Source organism: Cynara cardunculus, unplaced genomic scaffold (assembly GCF_001531365.2).
Source record: "Cynara cardunculus var. scolymus isolate 2C unplaced genomic scaffold, CcrdV1 Un_Scaffold_2230, whole genome shotgun sequence".
NCBI classification, from domain to species: domain Eukaryota; kingdom Viridiplantae; phylum Streptophyta; class Magnoliopsida; order Asterales; family Asteraceae; genus Cynara; species Cynara cardunculus.
In genome coordinates, this window is record NW_020201018.1 from 53,079 (window position 1) to 69,784 (window position 16,706).

Genomic DNA, 16,706 nt, shown 5'->3' on the forward strand with positions numbered 1-16,706 from the left:
AGTATGATTTGGGACCAGAAGCTTTGGAAGAGAGACCAGAGGGGCTCTGGTCCTATGTTGAAATAATTTCTAAGTGGCTAAGAACCAGAGGCTCTGGTCATGAAGACCAGAGGCTCTGGTCATGAAGACCAGAGGCTCTGGAAATGAGACCAGAGGGGCTCTGTCCTTGATGTGGAATATAATTGCCAAGTATGATTCAACCAGAGGCTCTGGTCGTGAGACCAGAAGCTCTGGAAGAGAGACCATAGAGGGGCTCTGGCCTTGGTGAGGTATTATTTTCTTATGGTGCACAAGCATAGGGGCTCTGTCAATACAACCATAGAGGCTCTGGCCTAAAGGACTTAGGAGTCCAGAGGCTATGTCAATGCAACTAGAGGCTCTGACCGTCCACAGAGGCTCTGGTCTTCTTCCAGACTTAGTCGTTTAAGGTATATAGCTAGATGATACACCTTGTGTCTGAACTCACGTTCCTTAATTTTGTTGATGTGAAGAACGTTCTTAAGCATAGTTGACCAAGGTTGACCCTAGCCAACGTATTTAACCGTTAGTTGACCTTTATGTTAACCTTTGGGAGAAATTAATCATTTATATGCTATTTACTATTATAAATTGTAGGTTGCCAGACAGTGACGTTAGTTAAGCAATCTACGTTAACAGGTGAGTCTTCATGAGACTTACAATGGGATGCATACCTATGTATAAATTATTTTTGAGCATTATATGATTTATATGATAACGGGTACATATACATGATGTTTCAGTTTACATACATGATATATTTACATGTATGTTATTTTATGATCAGTTACATGCTATGTGTTTAAGTAGTTTTCAAATAACTCTAGCATGTTATATCATATGAAGGTTTTATGATCAGTTTTAGCAGGTGAGCATTTGACCAGCAAGTCACGACCTATATAAAACACTACCCGGACAAGTGGGTGATCAATTAAGATTGAAGTATCAACCAAGGGCGTGTTTGTGACTAAATGACTCACACCCGACAGACAAGTTATGAGATCTCTGTTATTTCAGTGCTGCATGTTTTTCAGAAAATGCATACTTTTGGTACAAAGTTTACAAGTTGATATGTATGATGTGAAATGATCTTTACTCACGCAAACCATAAACTCACTGAGCTTTATAAGCTGACTATAGTATGCATCTTAGGGCCAGGTAGTTCGAGATTGGATAAGAGCAAAGGACACGCTTAGAGAGTCGCTACTTATCATCTTATGTTTAGTCTTTTGACGTTGTGTTGATCTTTGTAACTTAACCCGGTATGAGGTGGGTTAGATCTTAAGTAAATTTTTGAACGGTTCAAGGACCTCCGCTGTAAACAGTTCAAACGATTTTATGTTAGCCGTCTTTTGAAGTATGTATTTAAGAATTGTTTCAGATTACGTGACATTCTCAAAAAAAAAATGAGGGTGTTACATCAACTCCAAACATACCTCGTCACCATGTACTCCCCTCCTAATAGGCTACTTCATGTCCCAAAATAAAATCACGACGTATTAAACTCAACCTATAATTATATACAACTCTCATTTTATAATTCAATCCCACAATTATCCAATACGACTCCTAAATAAGTTATTAAATTATTTATTATCGTGTTGTATTCAATGGAGGCCTCTCCTAATACACTCTTCATAGTCTTATATATATATATATATATATATATATATATATATATATATATATATATATATATATATGGGAACGTTTAAATGAAAACCGTGCATTTCTAAGAAACCGTGTAAACCAATTTCGACCAATAGGAAAATTCTTTTTTTTCCTAATTAAATTTAATCAATAAGGGTATTTCGGTCATTTACAATATTTTCTATTAAATATAGAAGTCATTAATAAATCTTAATTAAGAAAACGTAATAAAGGAAATTGTATAAATGATAACATTTAAATATTTAATTATATTAAAATATTAAAATTTTGGATTTCATATATTGTCATGAGTTATAATCAGGAAACGTGTCTTGATGAAACAATTGAATTATAGAATGAAATCATCAAAACGTAGATGAACAAAAAAAATCCACAAAATGAAACAGGTTTCATGAACGTGAAACCGGTTCATGTTGCAAAGAAATTAGGTGAACCGAAACATTTTTATGGTGAACCCATTGTATTGATGGTGTAGTTAATCTTTTTTTTATGAGAAGCAAAATGAAACCGATTTTGAAAAATATTATGAAAAGGAAAATGAAACAGGTTTCATGAACGTGAAACCGGTTCATGTTGCAAATACATTAGGTGAACCAAAACATTTTTATGGTGAAAATGTTGCATTGATGGTGTTGTTGATCCATTTTGTTGATGAAAATGAAAATGAAACCGGTGTATTTTGAAAATAAATTATGAAAAGGAAAATGAAATAAGTTTCATAAACGTGAAACAGAGTCTTGTTGTAAATAAATTATGTGAACCGAAACATTTTCATGGTGAACCCGTTGCATTGATGGTGTAGTTGAGCCATTTTGTATTTCGCTCGTCATGAACGAAGTGCATGATGAAACGGGAAAATGATTTTAATCTGCTACATAATCTTGAAGATTGTAACCTGTCTAGAATCTTCAAGATTGTAAGGATTAAATGAATGATTCCATCAAATCGGTGGTGAAATAAGAAAATTATTGTACATTAAATAGTTTTCATGAAAGTGAAACTGGTTCATGGCAATATTGAGCCTGATAAGTGAAATGGTTGCATAAGTGAAACAATTTCATGTTGTATTATAAACTTTTATGAAGTCAGTAATCGATGAAAWTTTTTCGTTATCTAAGTGTAACGGATCCATCTACCAGTATAATGAAAATTACGAAATATGATCAGTATTCGTGGATTAGTCTGTTGATTAAATTTTGAAACCAATTTCGTTCATATAATGTAATTCAAAATTTAAAACGATTCACTGCATATAATTGAATATGGTGTGTTATATTCATTTTTTATATGTTTTATTGATGGATGTGAATTAAAGTTAAAAATAATATATTGCTTTAAAAAATGAAAATAGTGTCACTAATATCGAGAAAGATGTTACCAAATGTTAAATTTTGTTTACCATTTTTGTCCTTACTGTTGAAATAAAATAAAAATTTTAATATATATATATTTTTAATTTTCTAAAATAAAGTAAACTAATCTTGACCATTGATTAAGAAAATGGATGGATGAGATTGGTTTACACGGTTTATACAAATGTGGCAGATTTTTATTTGAATGCTCCTCTATATACATATATATATATATACATACATATATGTGTATATATATATATATATATATATGGGCTAGTTCAAATGTTAACCAAAATTATTGTGTTAACTTTGTTAACCGATCTTGACCATTCAATCTTTCAATAAACGGTTGTGATTAATCATGATAAAAACTTATTTTTTTTAAATTTAAAATTTCATAAAAATAAGTGAACAAATTTGAAAAGGGTATTTAGGTAAAAAAATTATGTAACTCCCATATCATTAATTAATTGGGAGTTACAAAATAAATAAAAAATCTATGATTTTTTTGTTAATTTAAGAACCATATGAACATGACTATACATATATATGAACCATTGTATCAAATACGAATAAAAATTTGACATATATATGAACTTGGACTACATAACATTTATAAATACTATATGAACATAATAAAAATAACTGATATACGAAAAGAAATAAATAAAAAAAACAGGTATGAACACGATATGAACAGTTTGTGAACAATAGTTCCTTCATTACAAACACATTCAGGAGCGATCATTTGTCAATTGGAGTTTTATACATGCATTGCATCCACACCGTTTAAAGTTCACCCCTTGTTCATATATGTCTCTGATCTTATATGGTTGTTCACCTTTGTTCATATCGTGTTCACTCGTTGTTCATATCGTTTTCACTCCTTGTTCATATCGTATAAAATATATGAACACATWACCTCAACATTATGAACACCGGGTGCAAACACTTACACAAATATAAAGATTTGTTATCAAGCTTAAAAAATAACACTTGTGTTCATATGATAGAAGAAATAACATGAACACAATGGTTCATGATTCATAAAAGTCGGTAATATAACAATATGAAAATGGGTCGTGTATTACTTTCATTTGAGCATGTGAATTAGGTACGTATTTTAATAATTAAAGAAAAAAGCTATCAATAAAAGATGAATTATAAAAAACACAATACATCGTAATGAACATAATTTCGATTAAAACGAATCTAAAAAAATAAAATCTTTTTACCAAGACATTCGTTTTGGTTAATTTGTTCAATTCCCGACCTCGAACTCTGATTGTTATCATAAACCATTTTAATCTTCTCACTGTTGTCGATTTATTTTTATTGCGTTTATCCATATTAGCTTGATCGATACCGAAATTTTTTACTACCGTATTTTCTATGCGAATTAAAAACTAATAAAACAATGAACATTGAATATCAAGATTAAAAAAAATAAAAATATTAATATTAATACTATAAATGCATATTTTTTTGGGATTTGATGATTTGTAACTCCCCATTAATTGTTTGAGAGTTACATATCAAATCAATTTACTAAAATACCCTTGTAATTAAAATGTGAACATGATATAAACCTACAAGAAGAATATAATTTGATTGGTTGTCATGGTTTTCAAAGTTAACACAAAATTATTGGTTAACATTTGATCTTCCCCTTATATATGTATATGTATATATACATATGTATATATATATGTATATATATATATATACATATGTATATATACATATAGAAACCCAACGTCCCATCCACCTCCCCGATGACTTCATCTTCCCTAGACGGAGAAATCCATCCCTTTATCGTCTCCCCCTCACCCCCCACCACACTAGAGAAACCCTATCCCTCTTCTTTCCCAAATGGGGAAACATTAATGGCAAAAAAGATGGTGATGACAGTGACCTTGGTTTAGACTTGAAATTATACCTCTTTCTTTTTCATACAGCAACAAATCGCATTCCATCTCAATGATTAAGTGTACGGCTTTCGAATCCATGGGCTAAAAGGCAAAAAAGAGACATAAAGGGTCAAATATATAGCAACAACAGTACTAAAGAAACCTAGTAAACTCTTATTCAACTATAAAATCAAAAAGAGTTTTAATTGGTGTTGGTATCATCTATAGAAAAACAACGAGAAACCCATCAAGAGAAGATTTCTTGAAAGAAGTAGCAGTTGAGGAGCCACCAACGCCCAAAGATAAGTCCTTTTTACTCGGCGGCGACAAAAGGGTAACAAGTCCCAACGATCCTCTGGTGATGGTGTCCGGCGACAGGTCCCGCCTATATATACATAATATTAAAAATAATTATGTAGTAGTTCCTTAAAGTTTGATAGTTTTTGTAAAATTAAGAAAACTAAGAAAAACGAGTAAAATGACTAAAATAATCCTCATTAAACTGAACTTAACAGAAAAAGTTAACGACCGTTAATGGAAGGGGCGAATATCATTGTGTGGTGTCAAATTTGAGAAACAAATATGTTAAAATAAAGTTGAGGGACGAAAACCGTTGAAATTGACAAATGTTAGGAATCAAAAGTGATCTTTACTCTTTAATGTATTACGAATATTTTTAAATTAATGCTCTTTTCAAATTTGTGGGTGTTAGAAGTTAATTCAAACATGGTTCAAATAGCAAGTTGCAACACCCATTTTAAAACACTAGAAGGGTACTTGCACACTGTAGCGAGATATATCTTGATTTTAATATTTCATTTTATTTTTTATCTTGGTCGATGTTATATTATGATCTTATATAATTTTGAAAAAGTGATGATGTTTTTATTTTTGAATAAAATATAAACTTGAAGATATCATAAAATTTTGACAAAAATATATCGATATTAGTATAAAATTAACTATTTTAAAATTATATTTTTTGTGTAATTTTTTAATTCAATTTTTTATTATTATAATTTAATTTATGTTTAATAATGAAGTAATTTATATTTGGTTTAATAATATAATTTTTTTATAAAAATAATAATTAATTATTTTGTTATAACTCGAAAATTATCCTAATTATATTTTAGATTTTTTATATTTTAAAATGAGATGTTTATCATTTATTTGATTATGTTTATCCGCAGTTAGTTATACGAATTCAAACATGAAACTTTAATAAGTTGTACTTATGCATAATTTACTTGTAATCTTGAATTTTAAGTAATATGCATCAATATACAATATTTTATGTATAAAAATAATTTTTAAAAGTTTTTGTCAAATGTTTTATAATATAATACAGATAAAATAAATTTATAAGAGTATTTTCAATAAATTTCGCAACTCTAACAACTTTTTATTTTTAGAGAGTACAACTTTGATTTTATTATTAAAAGATTTCATATGTAAAATAAAATATTATTTATTTTTTTTAATATTTAATTTCAATATCTTTTTATCGATGGAAAAATAATATTTAAAAAGTTGTCTCAATTAGAAAATTTTCTTACTTTTCCAAATTTTAATAAAGTTGTAAAAAGTTTGTAGAAGGAAGAATTTATTGGACTTACTCGAAGTGTGATCTTAAGTAATACATTAACGATTAAGATTCGAAGTATGCCTTAATTATTGATTTATTGGTCCTATGAAATAATTCAATGAGTACAACAAACGCATCTGAACGGTGAATGTTCTAAATGTGAATGCCCCTATCCAGCCATCCTAAACGTTTCTTAAAGTTTGTGCCAACCCATAACGGCAATGGCTGTTTACACCCTTGTGGATCGTCGTGCCCAACTAACGTCCGTCACGTCCTCATCCTTATCGTGCCCCACAAGTTTCCTCCACCTCACCACCTATGAGCTCGCCACGTCATCACTATTCTATATATACATATTGGATCAAAGTATTTACTTTCAAGTTTAGCAATGGAAAACGTAGACAAGTTAGAAATGAACTCGTCGGCCGCCGATCGGAGGTTGAGTACGCTCGCCCGTCACCTCGCCGTAACGATCAATAATGAAGGTAGTAGCATCTTTTCTTCCCCAACTTCTGCCGGAGATTCCGCGTTCGCCAACGTAGCTCGCGCTCCGGAAGATCCGATTCTCGGGGTATATTTCTATATCCGTAAACAAAGCAATGATTGTTTCAATTTCCTTTTCAGCTTTGCTTTTAGTATGGATGGTTGAAACTTGTTGAGAAAATCTGGCAGCTGTGATTTTGTGTCAAGTTCTATATAAGATAAAAAGGTTGGTATTAAACTTCCAATGGAATCCATATCAATTTCGCATTTAAGTCTACATCTTTGGAGTCATGGGAGAAGATTTGTCTTAATTCCCATCTGTAATACTCGGTATCTTTTTCTATGCGTGTGCGCGCGTGTTTGATTTAGTTTAACAAGTGATACACACACACACATATATATATATATATATATATATATATATATATACTTTCGGTAATAATGGAAGTTATGACGAGAAACTTAAAGAAAGATTTTCACCCTTTGATCAATTAGTTGAATGTCAGTATCACCAAAATGCAGCACTGGATCAATTCCCTTTATAATTCATGAGAGATTAAAAGTGATCAAGCTTTGAGATCTATTCTTAAGCTTTTCATGATCCTTCGCCTATATATATGTGTGTGTGTGATTGTGCCTGTGCATTATGATCTGATCAATCATATTTTTTTTAGCTAAATATATTACTCTGTCTGAAGATTAGAGATACATTTTGCAGCTAAACTCCTAAAATCTGTTTGACAATTCGGTACGGTTACATGTTTGACGTGATTCTTGTTTTATTTTGCCTAGAACTCTTAAGATACTGTATAATTTAGGACGATAATTATGTAAGTGGCATTCAGTTATCTACATAATGTGGTTTCTATATATTTTCAGGTGCTATGGCCAAACATCTGTCACTTTTACATTATAAATTTTGTGCGAGGCCATCTGCTTTCTAAACCTACATGGTTGTTAGTTGAGTGTTTACTTGTAACTACCAATTCAATTGCATGACCGAGGGAATAGTAATTATGTTCGTTGTAAACCTTTCCGTTTCTTTTGAAACTAAAACATAGAAATATAGCAGGTGGCAGATCATTTATAAGTTTGGACACTTCCAAAATGGAGGTTGAAACTCCAAACCACCACACCCCTCCCCCAAAAAAACAAAGAAAAGGTGAAAGGAAATCTCACTTCAGCAACCTATTTTGGATTTTTGAACCAAGGTTCAAAAGGTTTTAAACTTTGAGTTGGTGGCATTGGTAAATGATAAGCACATCAACCTCATGTTTTGAACAATCCTAGTTGGAGTAGATTGTAGGTTAAAGTACATCAAGGTTTAATGTTTGATCATGTAGCTTGTATTGTTTAAATAAAGTGCTCACTTGAGGAATGATTTCTAAATGCCCTCCAAGCAAAGTCCTTGCGCTATGTTTGAAGTATGCAACTCCTAAGTGTGAAGTTTCTTCAGTAATCATGTGAATGATTTGTTCTTATGATGCAGTAACATTAGAAGGTATTGTAAAGGATTGTTCAAAATGCATGCTCTATTGTGAAGGTCTTTTAACTGGATTCGTCTCTCTTTGCCTGTTCCCACCAAATGCTATATATGTCAGGTTGAACATATTCTTATTGGATCAGTAGCAGCATAAGAGTTGTATTTTGATTGGTTATTTATGTAACACTGAATAGTTCAAACCAGACTGCCTTGCAAATCCTTGATGTTTGAAGCTCTGTTCGTATCACATCTTCTTACTGTAATATGTAGTGTTGAGTTTCCTTCAGGAAACTGTCACTTCTTCCTGAAATTTTACCCTCTCTGGTTCAATCCTTAACACACTTTGTTAATGTCTGAGTAAATGCAGGTTACTGTTGCATATAACAAAGACCCGAGCCCTGTCAAGCTAAATTTGGGTGTTGGTGCTTATCGTACTGAGGTGAGTTTCCTAGATGGTCGTGTGTTACTTTGGTACTTGTTTCGTAACAATGTTCAGACAACTGATAAATTTGTCTCCCGTTTCAAGGAAGCCTTGTAGATGTCTCATAGGGTGTATGGTTCTCAGAAGAGTCAAGATCTTTCAATATTGCTGACTAAAAGTTGGCTTCTTTGAACAACCATTTATTGAGAACAATGTGTGAGTTACCTTGTTTATTGTTTGATATGACAGGAAGGAAAACCTCTTGTGTTGAATGTTGTCAGAAAAGCAGAGCAGCTACTTGTTAATGACAGGTAATCTGTGTTTATCATTTACCCTTTGAAAGTAATACCAGTGAGAATGTAGTATAATTAACAGATAAGTTCCAACTTCTGTTACTTGCAGGTCTCGTGTCAAGGAATATCTCCCCATTGTTGGATTGGCAGATTTTAACAAATTAAGTGCAAAACTTATCCTCGGAGCTGACAGGTCCGAATCATTTGCTGTGATCTGTCATTTTAATGCTTATCTGATATATAATGCATCATAGGTGGTCCTCAATCCTCATGGACAGCTGAGTAGGCATACAAAAAAAATTATAATTTTTATGCTTATATGTGCTTCAACAGGTCAGTCTAACTGCTTCCTGCAGCAAATAGTTTTCCCTTCCTCTTTTTGTGCTCTCAAATATGCCTTTTAATTCAACTTATAAGCATACACTTGCTTAGGTCTTTAATTTTGTTATTAGTGGCTATCGCCTAGGAGAGACAATCTGCAAATGCGATGTTGGGCAATTTTTGGTTTTTTCACTATGACATAGGGTATCACTACTTCTATTTGCAAAAAACCTCTCTTCATTCTTCAATCATCTGAAAAAGTTTGATAAACTCTCCTTCCAGGTTAATATGATGGTACCACTCCGTTCTTACTTAATACTTTTGCTTTTGGAGATTAACTGACTATTTTTTGTATTCAAAATTGTAACCGGTATATTTAGTTTGCAACTTGAAAGGTTTTTATTTTATGTACTCTTTATAGTTTAAATGTAATTCCCTAGACCCTACTCTCAAGTAGGATTTACCGGGTCGGTTTGGTTTGGTTTAGTTTTTGTTTAAATGTAATTTTTGATCTTCTTTCTTGAAGCAAATTTGTTAATCCACTTGCCTTATAGAAAGTAACTTGGTTGTACTCAAAAGTCAACAAGGCACTTGTTTCAAGGATGGAGGGATTATTGATTTCTTCTTATAATGTAATAACATTGAAGAAACTGATGCTTCTTTTTGTCTTATGGCACTGCTGAATTGTACTACTTCATCTATATTTTCCACTTCGATGAAACCCTGTTCGCTTCTTATATGTAACTATAATGTAATAATGTGTGATGTCTTACTTGCTTTGATGTGCAGTCCTGCTATCCATGGAAACCTGGTTACAACGGTTCAGTGTTTGTCTGGTACTGGGTCATTGCGAGTTGGAGCTGAGTTTCTGGCCAGGCACTACCGCGAAGTAAATACATTAACTTTTTCATATTCTATCTTACTAGAAATGTTCATACATTAAACTTAAATATCTTGTTCGTCATCTGTTCTGTTTTCTTTGTTCAGTCGTTGATTTTTTGATAAGCTTACTAACATTTTCACTTTTGCAGCGTACTATATATATTCCCAATCCAACATGGGGAAACCATACGAAAGTATTCACTCTTGCTGGTTTGACTGTGAAAACTTACCGCTACTATGATCCAGTAACCCGTGGACTGAACATCCAAGGTTTGCAACAATCTTGCATCTATTAACTGCTACAGATATGGGAATTCCTCGGTGTTTTATTAGTCCATTATAATTTCTTTATCTATTAGGGATCCATGTTTCTAATGCAGAGTGCGTTCATGCTTTTTTTTTTATCAATTTTCTCTGAAATAGTAATTTGTATTTATAACCAGTGTAGTATACCAAGTTTCAGTTCATGCTGTGCATATGTTATGATAGAAAAGTAAATTCCTTGTTTCTGTCAATATTTCTACAATGGTTCTTTGCGTATTGAGTGATGCTATATCTGGGTTTTGCTTTTGTTCTTTTCATTTTTACTTGTTGCGATAAACATGTTACCAACAGATGCATACATTCAAGATCAATACATATTTCTTGATTATTTACTTTTTTGATTGGGGTTTCAATATTTTAATCTAATGATCGTTGATGATTATTTCTTTTTCAATTCTGTTGCAATACACTTGGTTTTTTGGTTAACAGGCTTACTGGAAGACCTTGAATCAGCTCCAACTGGAGCAATTGTGCTTCTACATGCCTGTGCTCATAATCCCACTGGTGTTGATCCGACACTTCAACAGTGGGAGCAAATAAGGCAAATGATTAGATCAAAAAGTCTCTTACCGTTTTTTGATAGTGCATATCAGGTGTGTTTCAATTATATGGAGGTCGTTTGATACCTTCCGTTTTAGCATGTGAACTTGAATGTTGATACCAAGGACTATTGCTTGTAAGAGTCATATTTACTGCTAAAGACTTCGAAATTGTCTTTCAAACTTTTTAGGGTTTTGCAAGTGGAAGTCTGGATGGTGATGCTCAATCTGTCCGCATGTTTGTTGGTGATGGTGGCGAATGTTTTATAGCTCAAAGCTATGCAAAGAATATGGGTCTTTATGGTGAAAGGGTTGGTGCATTGAGCATTGTAAGTGAAGCTTTTAAACTATTGTCAGATGTGTTTTACCCATCTAACAGTTGTGTATTATTTATTTGTCTTCCTTTTTTTTCCCATTAATGATAATCTTTTTGAAGAAAAGAAATTGTGACTGCCCTAGCTCACCTCACATTAAGCCAATAAGCAACAAAAAATCTTGAACTCTGTCAGTATCTTCCAATTCTTCGTTTCACATGGGATCACTAATCGATCGTGGAACAATACTATTGCATTTAACTATATGTTCTTATATGCTGATTTGATGGACTTCCCCTTCATTATCTTAGTTGTAACGTCAAAACTAGTTGGTGCATTTTTTATTGGTCGGAGTTCTATCCTTTCCAACATTGAGAGATACTGATTGTTGTTCAACTAGTCAAAAAGAGAAAGATGCTGAAAATCCTCTTGAGAAATCAGAATACATCTACAGAAAGTTTGTCTAATATTTTGACAAAAGTATTATATTATTCCGATCAGGTTTGCAGGACTGCCGATGTGGCAAGTCGAGTTAACAGCCAGCTGAAACTTGTGATAAGGCCTATGTACTCAAATCCACCTATTCACGGTGCTTCAATTGTTGCTACCATTCTCAAAGACAGGTAAAGAATTACCTTGGTGGATTTTCTCTTTCAATGGACAACAAATTAGAGTTTTGTGAGCCAACAGAATTTCTCACCTATTCTTGCAAAATTAAGTAACTGAATTTTATGCTGAAAAAGTCTCGTGAATTTGTGTTTTTATTACCTGCAGAAACCTGTACCATGAATGGACCCTTGAATTGAAGGCAATGGCTGACCGTATTATTACCATGCGCAAACATCTTTTTGATGCTTTAGGTGCTAGAGGTACTACTTGTCTTCATCTTTTGGAGCCTGCCTATTTGTGTGTGTTCTTCTGGTTTTGTCATAGATTCTAGGGTGGCATTTGGTTCGTTGGAATCTGATGAAATTTGAGGGAATTAGAATGGTCAATTCCATTGGCCAAAATCCGTGCATATGCTTGGTTCTTTCTTTTGAGTTTTGGTTAGGAATTTGAATTCCACATATGGTGGAATGTAAGTTTTCTTTGGGTTCTAGAAGGAATTCCAATTCCTTCATACCATCGGCGCCACCGCCGTCACCGCCTGATACGACACCGTTTTACCATCTTAGTTATTTATAATGATCTTTTAGTTTTTTTCATAGCTGTGGGCCATCTGCCACTGGGTTGGTATTGGTTCCTTTAGCAAGCTGTTAGGGTAATCTAGAAACTTCTAAATGTGGGTTAGATATAAGGCCATGCCTTCATTGATGTAAGGGCATCTTTTGATCAGTTCTGAATATGAAAAGCACCAGAGACGTTCTCTGACTGATTTGAGTAACCCAGAGCTGTTCTCTGTGACTTAGTTGTGTTCACAAGGTGAAATTGCTTGCGAGCTATCACCGCCAACCGCCATCACCTCCGCCAGTAACGCCACCACCACTATTTTATTCAACAAACCAAATAGACAAATTCAAAATCTTTTGACAGATTCTACTCCAACTCCTGTTAACCAAATGCATGGTCAAACATGATTAAATTTCATTCCAATTCCGAATGAACCAAATGCCACCTAGGTATTATTAGAAATCCTACAAATTGGAATGAGCTAGTCAAGTTCATTAGCAACCCATTCTTAGCCAAGTTTATATATGCACTTGAAGGTTGGTGTGGCTCGAGTTCCACCTTACTACAGCACCAGTGTTCATAAGAAAATTTCAAAGTGTTTGAGAAGTTAATTTTTGGTAAGAGAATAATGACTAGGAAAATACAATGTTCATACCGACTAATCAGGATCTCAAGCTTTTATATACGTGCACTCAACTAGTTATTTAATTCATCAACGAATAGATTCTTCTATTCTTATTGGCACCATGTCCTATAGCTGCTATCACTTATTTGCCTTAAAGCTGCATGCTGATGGAAAATCTCTCAATATTTATTGATGTGATGCATGTGCCATCGAACTTGCTTGTGATAATTCAGGTATGATAAAATGGCCGTGGTTTTTCAAATTTAGGTCCAACAGCTCTTCAAATTGCTTAAAAGTGAAGTTTGTTGGAACTATATGTCTCTTTCCGGTGTTTCTTCACCTTAGCTGTGTCTCTTAGTTTCCGCCTCATAACCCTACTTTTATTTTTAACTTTTACATGGGCACTGGGTGTGGCTCGTTAATAACCACATGGAGAGTGATAAATTTTCATTTGTCGACAATACGGTGGCCTTTCACTTAAGCAAGGAGTTATTAGTTTAGCTTTAAGGGTTAATGTTGACCGTACTCTAAAATAGAGTCCTTGAAACCACCTACTATGTGAACTTTTATAGGAAAGCTTAAGCTTACATTTCATTCAGGCAAGCAATAGTAGTATAAGTGTGTGTTTTTGTAATATGTGGATGCATAGTGTGTGTGCATTTATTAAAAACGTGCTTTATCAGGGAGAGGAGTCCATGTCTTTGTGATTCTTGCTGGATCAAATATGGGTGTAAGAATAATGTGCCTTCAAAGATACCTCATATGGCCATGTTTGGCAATCATAAACTAGCTTATTTTTTGAACTTATTGAAGAAAACCCCGTTTGGTAAGCTATAAGCTAGCTTTTCTAAAAAACTAGTTGGCATTCTTTTTTCCATTAATGCCTCTTATATTTTACATAAATGCTCCTTATTTTTCTTTTAAGTCATTTTACATAGTCCCATGTTTGGCAACTAGCTTTTATGCAACGAGACTAGTTTTTTTGGCCAACAATTAGCATATCAAACATAGTTGACTTCTCAATTGTTGGAATCTTTTTACTTCGATGGTAAATTTAAGCAGAAAATATAAAAAAAACCTGTTTGCAATCAAGTGATAGACTGGACTGGAAGATTTCATACGGTTATTTTGTGTTGGCAGGAACACCTGGTGACTGGAGCCATATTATAAAGCAAATTGGGATGTTTACTTTCACAGGGCTTAATAGAAAGCAAGTCACCTTCATGACAAAAGAATACCACATCTACATGACATCCGACGGGTAATGTATTTTGACCTTGATTCTTGCTGTATATATTAAGTATATGTAGAATTTCTAGATGTTGGATTGTTTATATCCAGGTTGTATGTATCATAGACACAACATTGCTAACAAGAAAAGTAACTTCCTTATGAATTTGAAAGAAGGTTTCATTAGTATCGAGTGCTAAGCGTATTCTTGGATGATCACAAAACCTACAATTAGAAGGTGGGCAAGTATACTCGTATAAATATTTTCTAAAAGTTGTGGTAAACCACACCCAAGGATGTGAACTTCTGCACTCTATCCGATTCGGTGGTAGATCTACGATTTTTGATTGGGGTATGCATCATCATTAACAAAACTTCAGGAAATGCATTACAATAAAGACATACTTTATTTTTATCTTCTACATTACATGGAGGACTAGATTTTCTAGGTAGGCACTTCCATATGGTCCACCCATGCCGCCTATTGACACACTTGTAGTCATTCATACGACAACACATTATGGGGAGTTTCCACACACAAGACCTCTTAAGTGATCCTAAAGAACTCCCAACTAAAATTCATGTAATTGCAACATGATATAGGAAAAGTTCGTATTATTATGTTCATTGCACCTTAGATTTGTTACAATTATATAACTATATGATTTGTTGGACACATTTGCACATGTTGCTTGCTCGATTCTTCTTCTATCTATTTGTTTCGCAAATCGGAGGGCTTCATAGAAGCAACGTCTCTATACCTTGGGTAGAGGTGAGGAATGTGTTGTGGATCCTAACTCTGCTTGGGATTTACTGGGTTTGTTTGGTTTTGATATGGTTTCGTATTCAACGTTATGGTTTATTGAAGTATAAGAAAGTCAAATGACACAAATCAGTTTTTATTTTGTGGGTCCCATTTCAATATAACGGACCATACAAATGAAGTCGTGCAAGTTTGTAACTTGGTTCACTTTATGGATGTGCAGGCGTATCAGCATGGCCGGTTTAAGCTCGAGGACAGTCCCTCACCTTGCAGATGCAATACATGCTGCTGTAACCACTGTTGTTTAAGGAAGTTGTTAAGTCACATATATTTTTTCTAGTGTCTTCAGGTTAATCCACTATGTGGATCTTAATATGCCCAATTACTTTTGTTGTAATCAAAGGATTAATGATCAAGTGTGTGTTGTCAAAGAGAATAAAGGTATGTTCTGTTCACATAGTGGTGGAGTAAAGGTAGTGGTGAATGACGATGACGGTAGAGGATTTGAAGATGGTGGAAAGTGGTGGTGGTGGTATTCGGTAGTGGATGAGGAGGTAGTTGTGGTTGAAGTGGTGATGGTGGTAATGGTTCGATGATGGTGGTGGCGGACAATGGTGACTAGAAGATATAAAGATGATGGACAAGAGACACATTGGAGGTTGTTGCAACGATTACAGTGGTAGAGGTAGAGGTAAAGGCAGAGGCGGTAGTGGCTAGTTAACAATGGTAACCGTGGAGGACAGTGGTGGTGGTGGTGGCGAGCGATAATGGTGGAACAGATAGTTGTGATCGACATGTTGAAGGTGTAGGTGGTGGTTGGTTGTGGTAGTGGTAGTGGTAGATAATGTTGATAGTGGTGGTGGAGGTGGTCAATATATGGTGGTGGCCATTAAAACAAATACCATATTAAGGCTGTGTCAAATGAGGGTAGATTAGGAACTTTTTAGCTTGTCATATCTCGCCCCACCCAGTCCCGGTCCTTGAACATGTCCCAAACGCGCCAAACGTGGGACCGTGATTTTTTTTATCTATCCCATATTACGTCAAACATGGGACAAAGAGTTTTTTTGTCTCGTCTCGTTAAATGTACCATGTTGGAGGGATTTCAGAAAAAAACTGAGAAACAATAAGTAATTAAAACTTGGATAAAACTAGAGATCACGTGAGATCACTTTCCTTAAGTAGTATTTCGACCAAAATCTACCAAGGTATTACGAAATTCACTTGAGGATAATCTTAAATTTTTAGTCCCGATTTTGACAAAAATCTTCCTTTTTTAACTTGGAGAATCGTAACTGCTCATATATTAATGTTGA

The 16,706-nt window shown here is 33.9% G+C and overlaps 1 protein-coding gene across 1 annotated transcript; it reads left to right on the forward strand.

Moving 5' to 3' along the window:
• Positions 1–6,926: 6,926 nt before the first annotated feature.
• Positions 6,927–15,846, forward strand: LOC112502946 (aspartate aminotransferase, cytoplasmic-like). Its single transcript, XM_025106979.1, has 12 exons — positions 6,927–7,113; positions 8,876–8,947; positions 9,179–9,240; positions 9,332–9,415; positions 10,333–10,432; positions 10,575–10,695; positions 11,179–11,342; positions 11,480–11,617; positions 12,104–12,225; positions 12,377–12,471; positions 14,538–14,658; positions 15,614–15,846. The coding sequence occupies exons 1-12, from the start codon at positions 6,931–6,933 to the stop codon at positions 15,696–15,698; spliced, it is 1,347 nt and encodes a 448-aa protein (XP_024962747.1). The 5' UTR covers positions 6,927–6,930; the 3' UTR covers positions 15,699–15,846.
• The last annotated feature ends 860 nt before the right edge of the window (positions 15,847–16,706 follow it).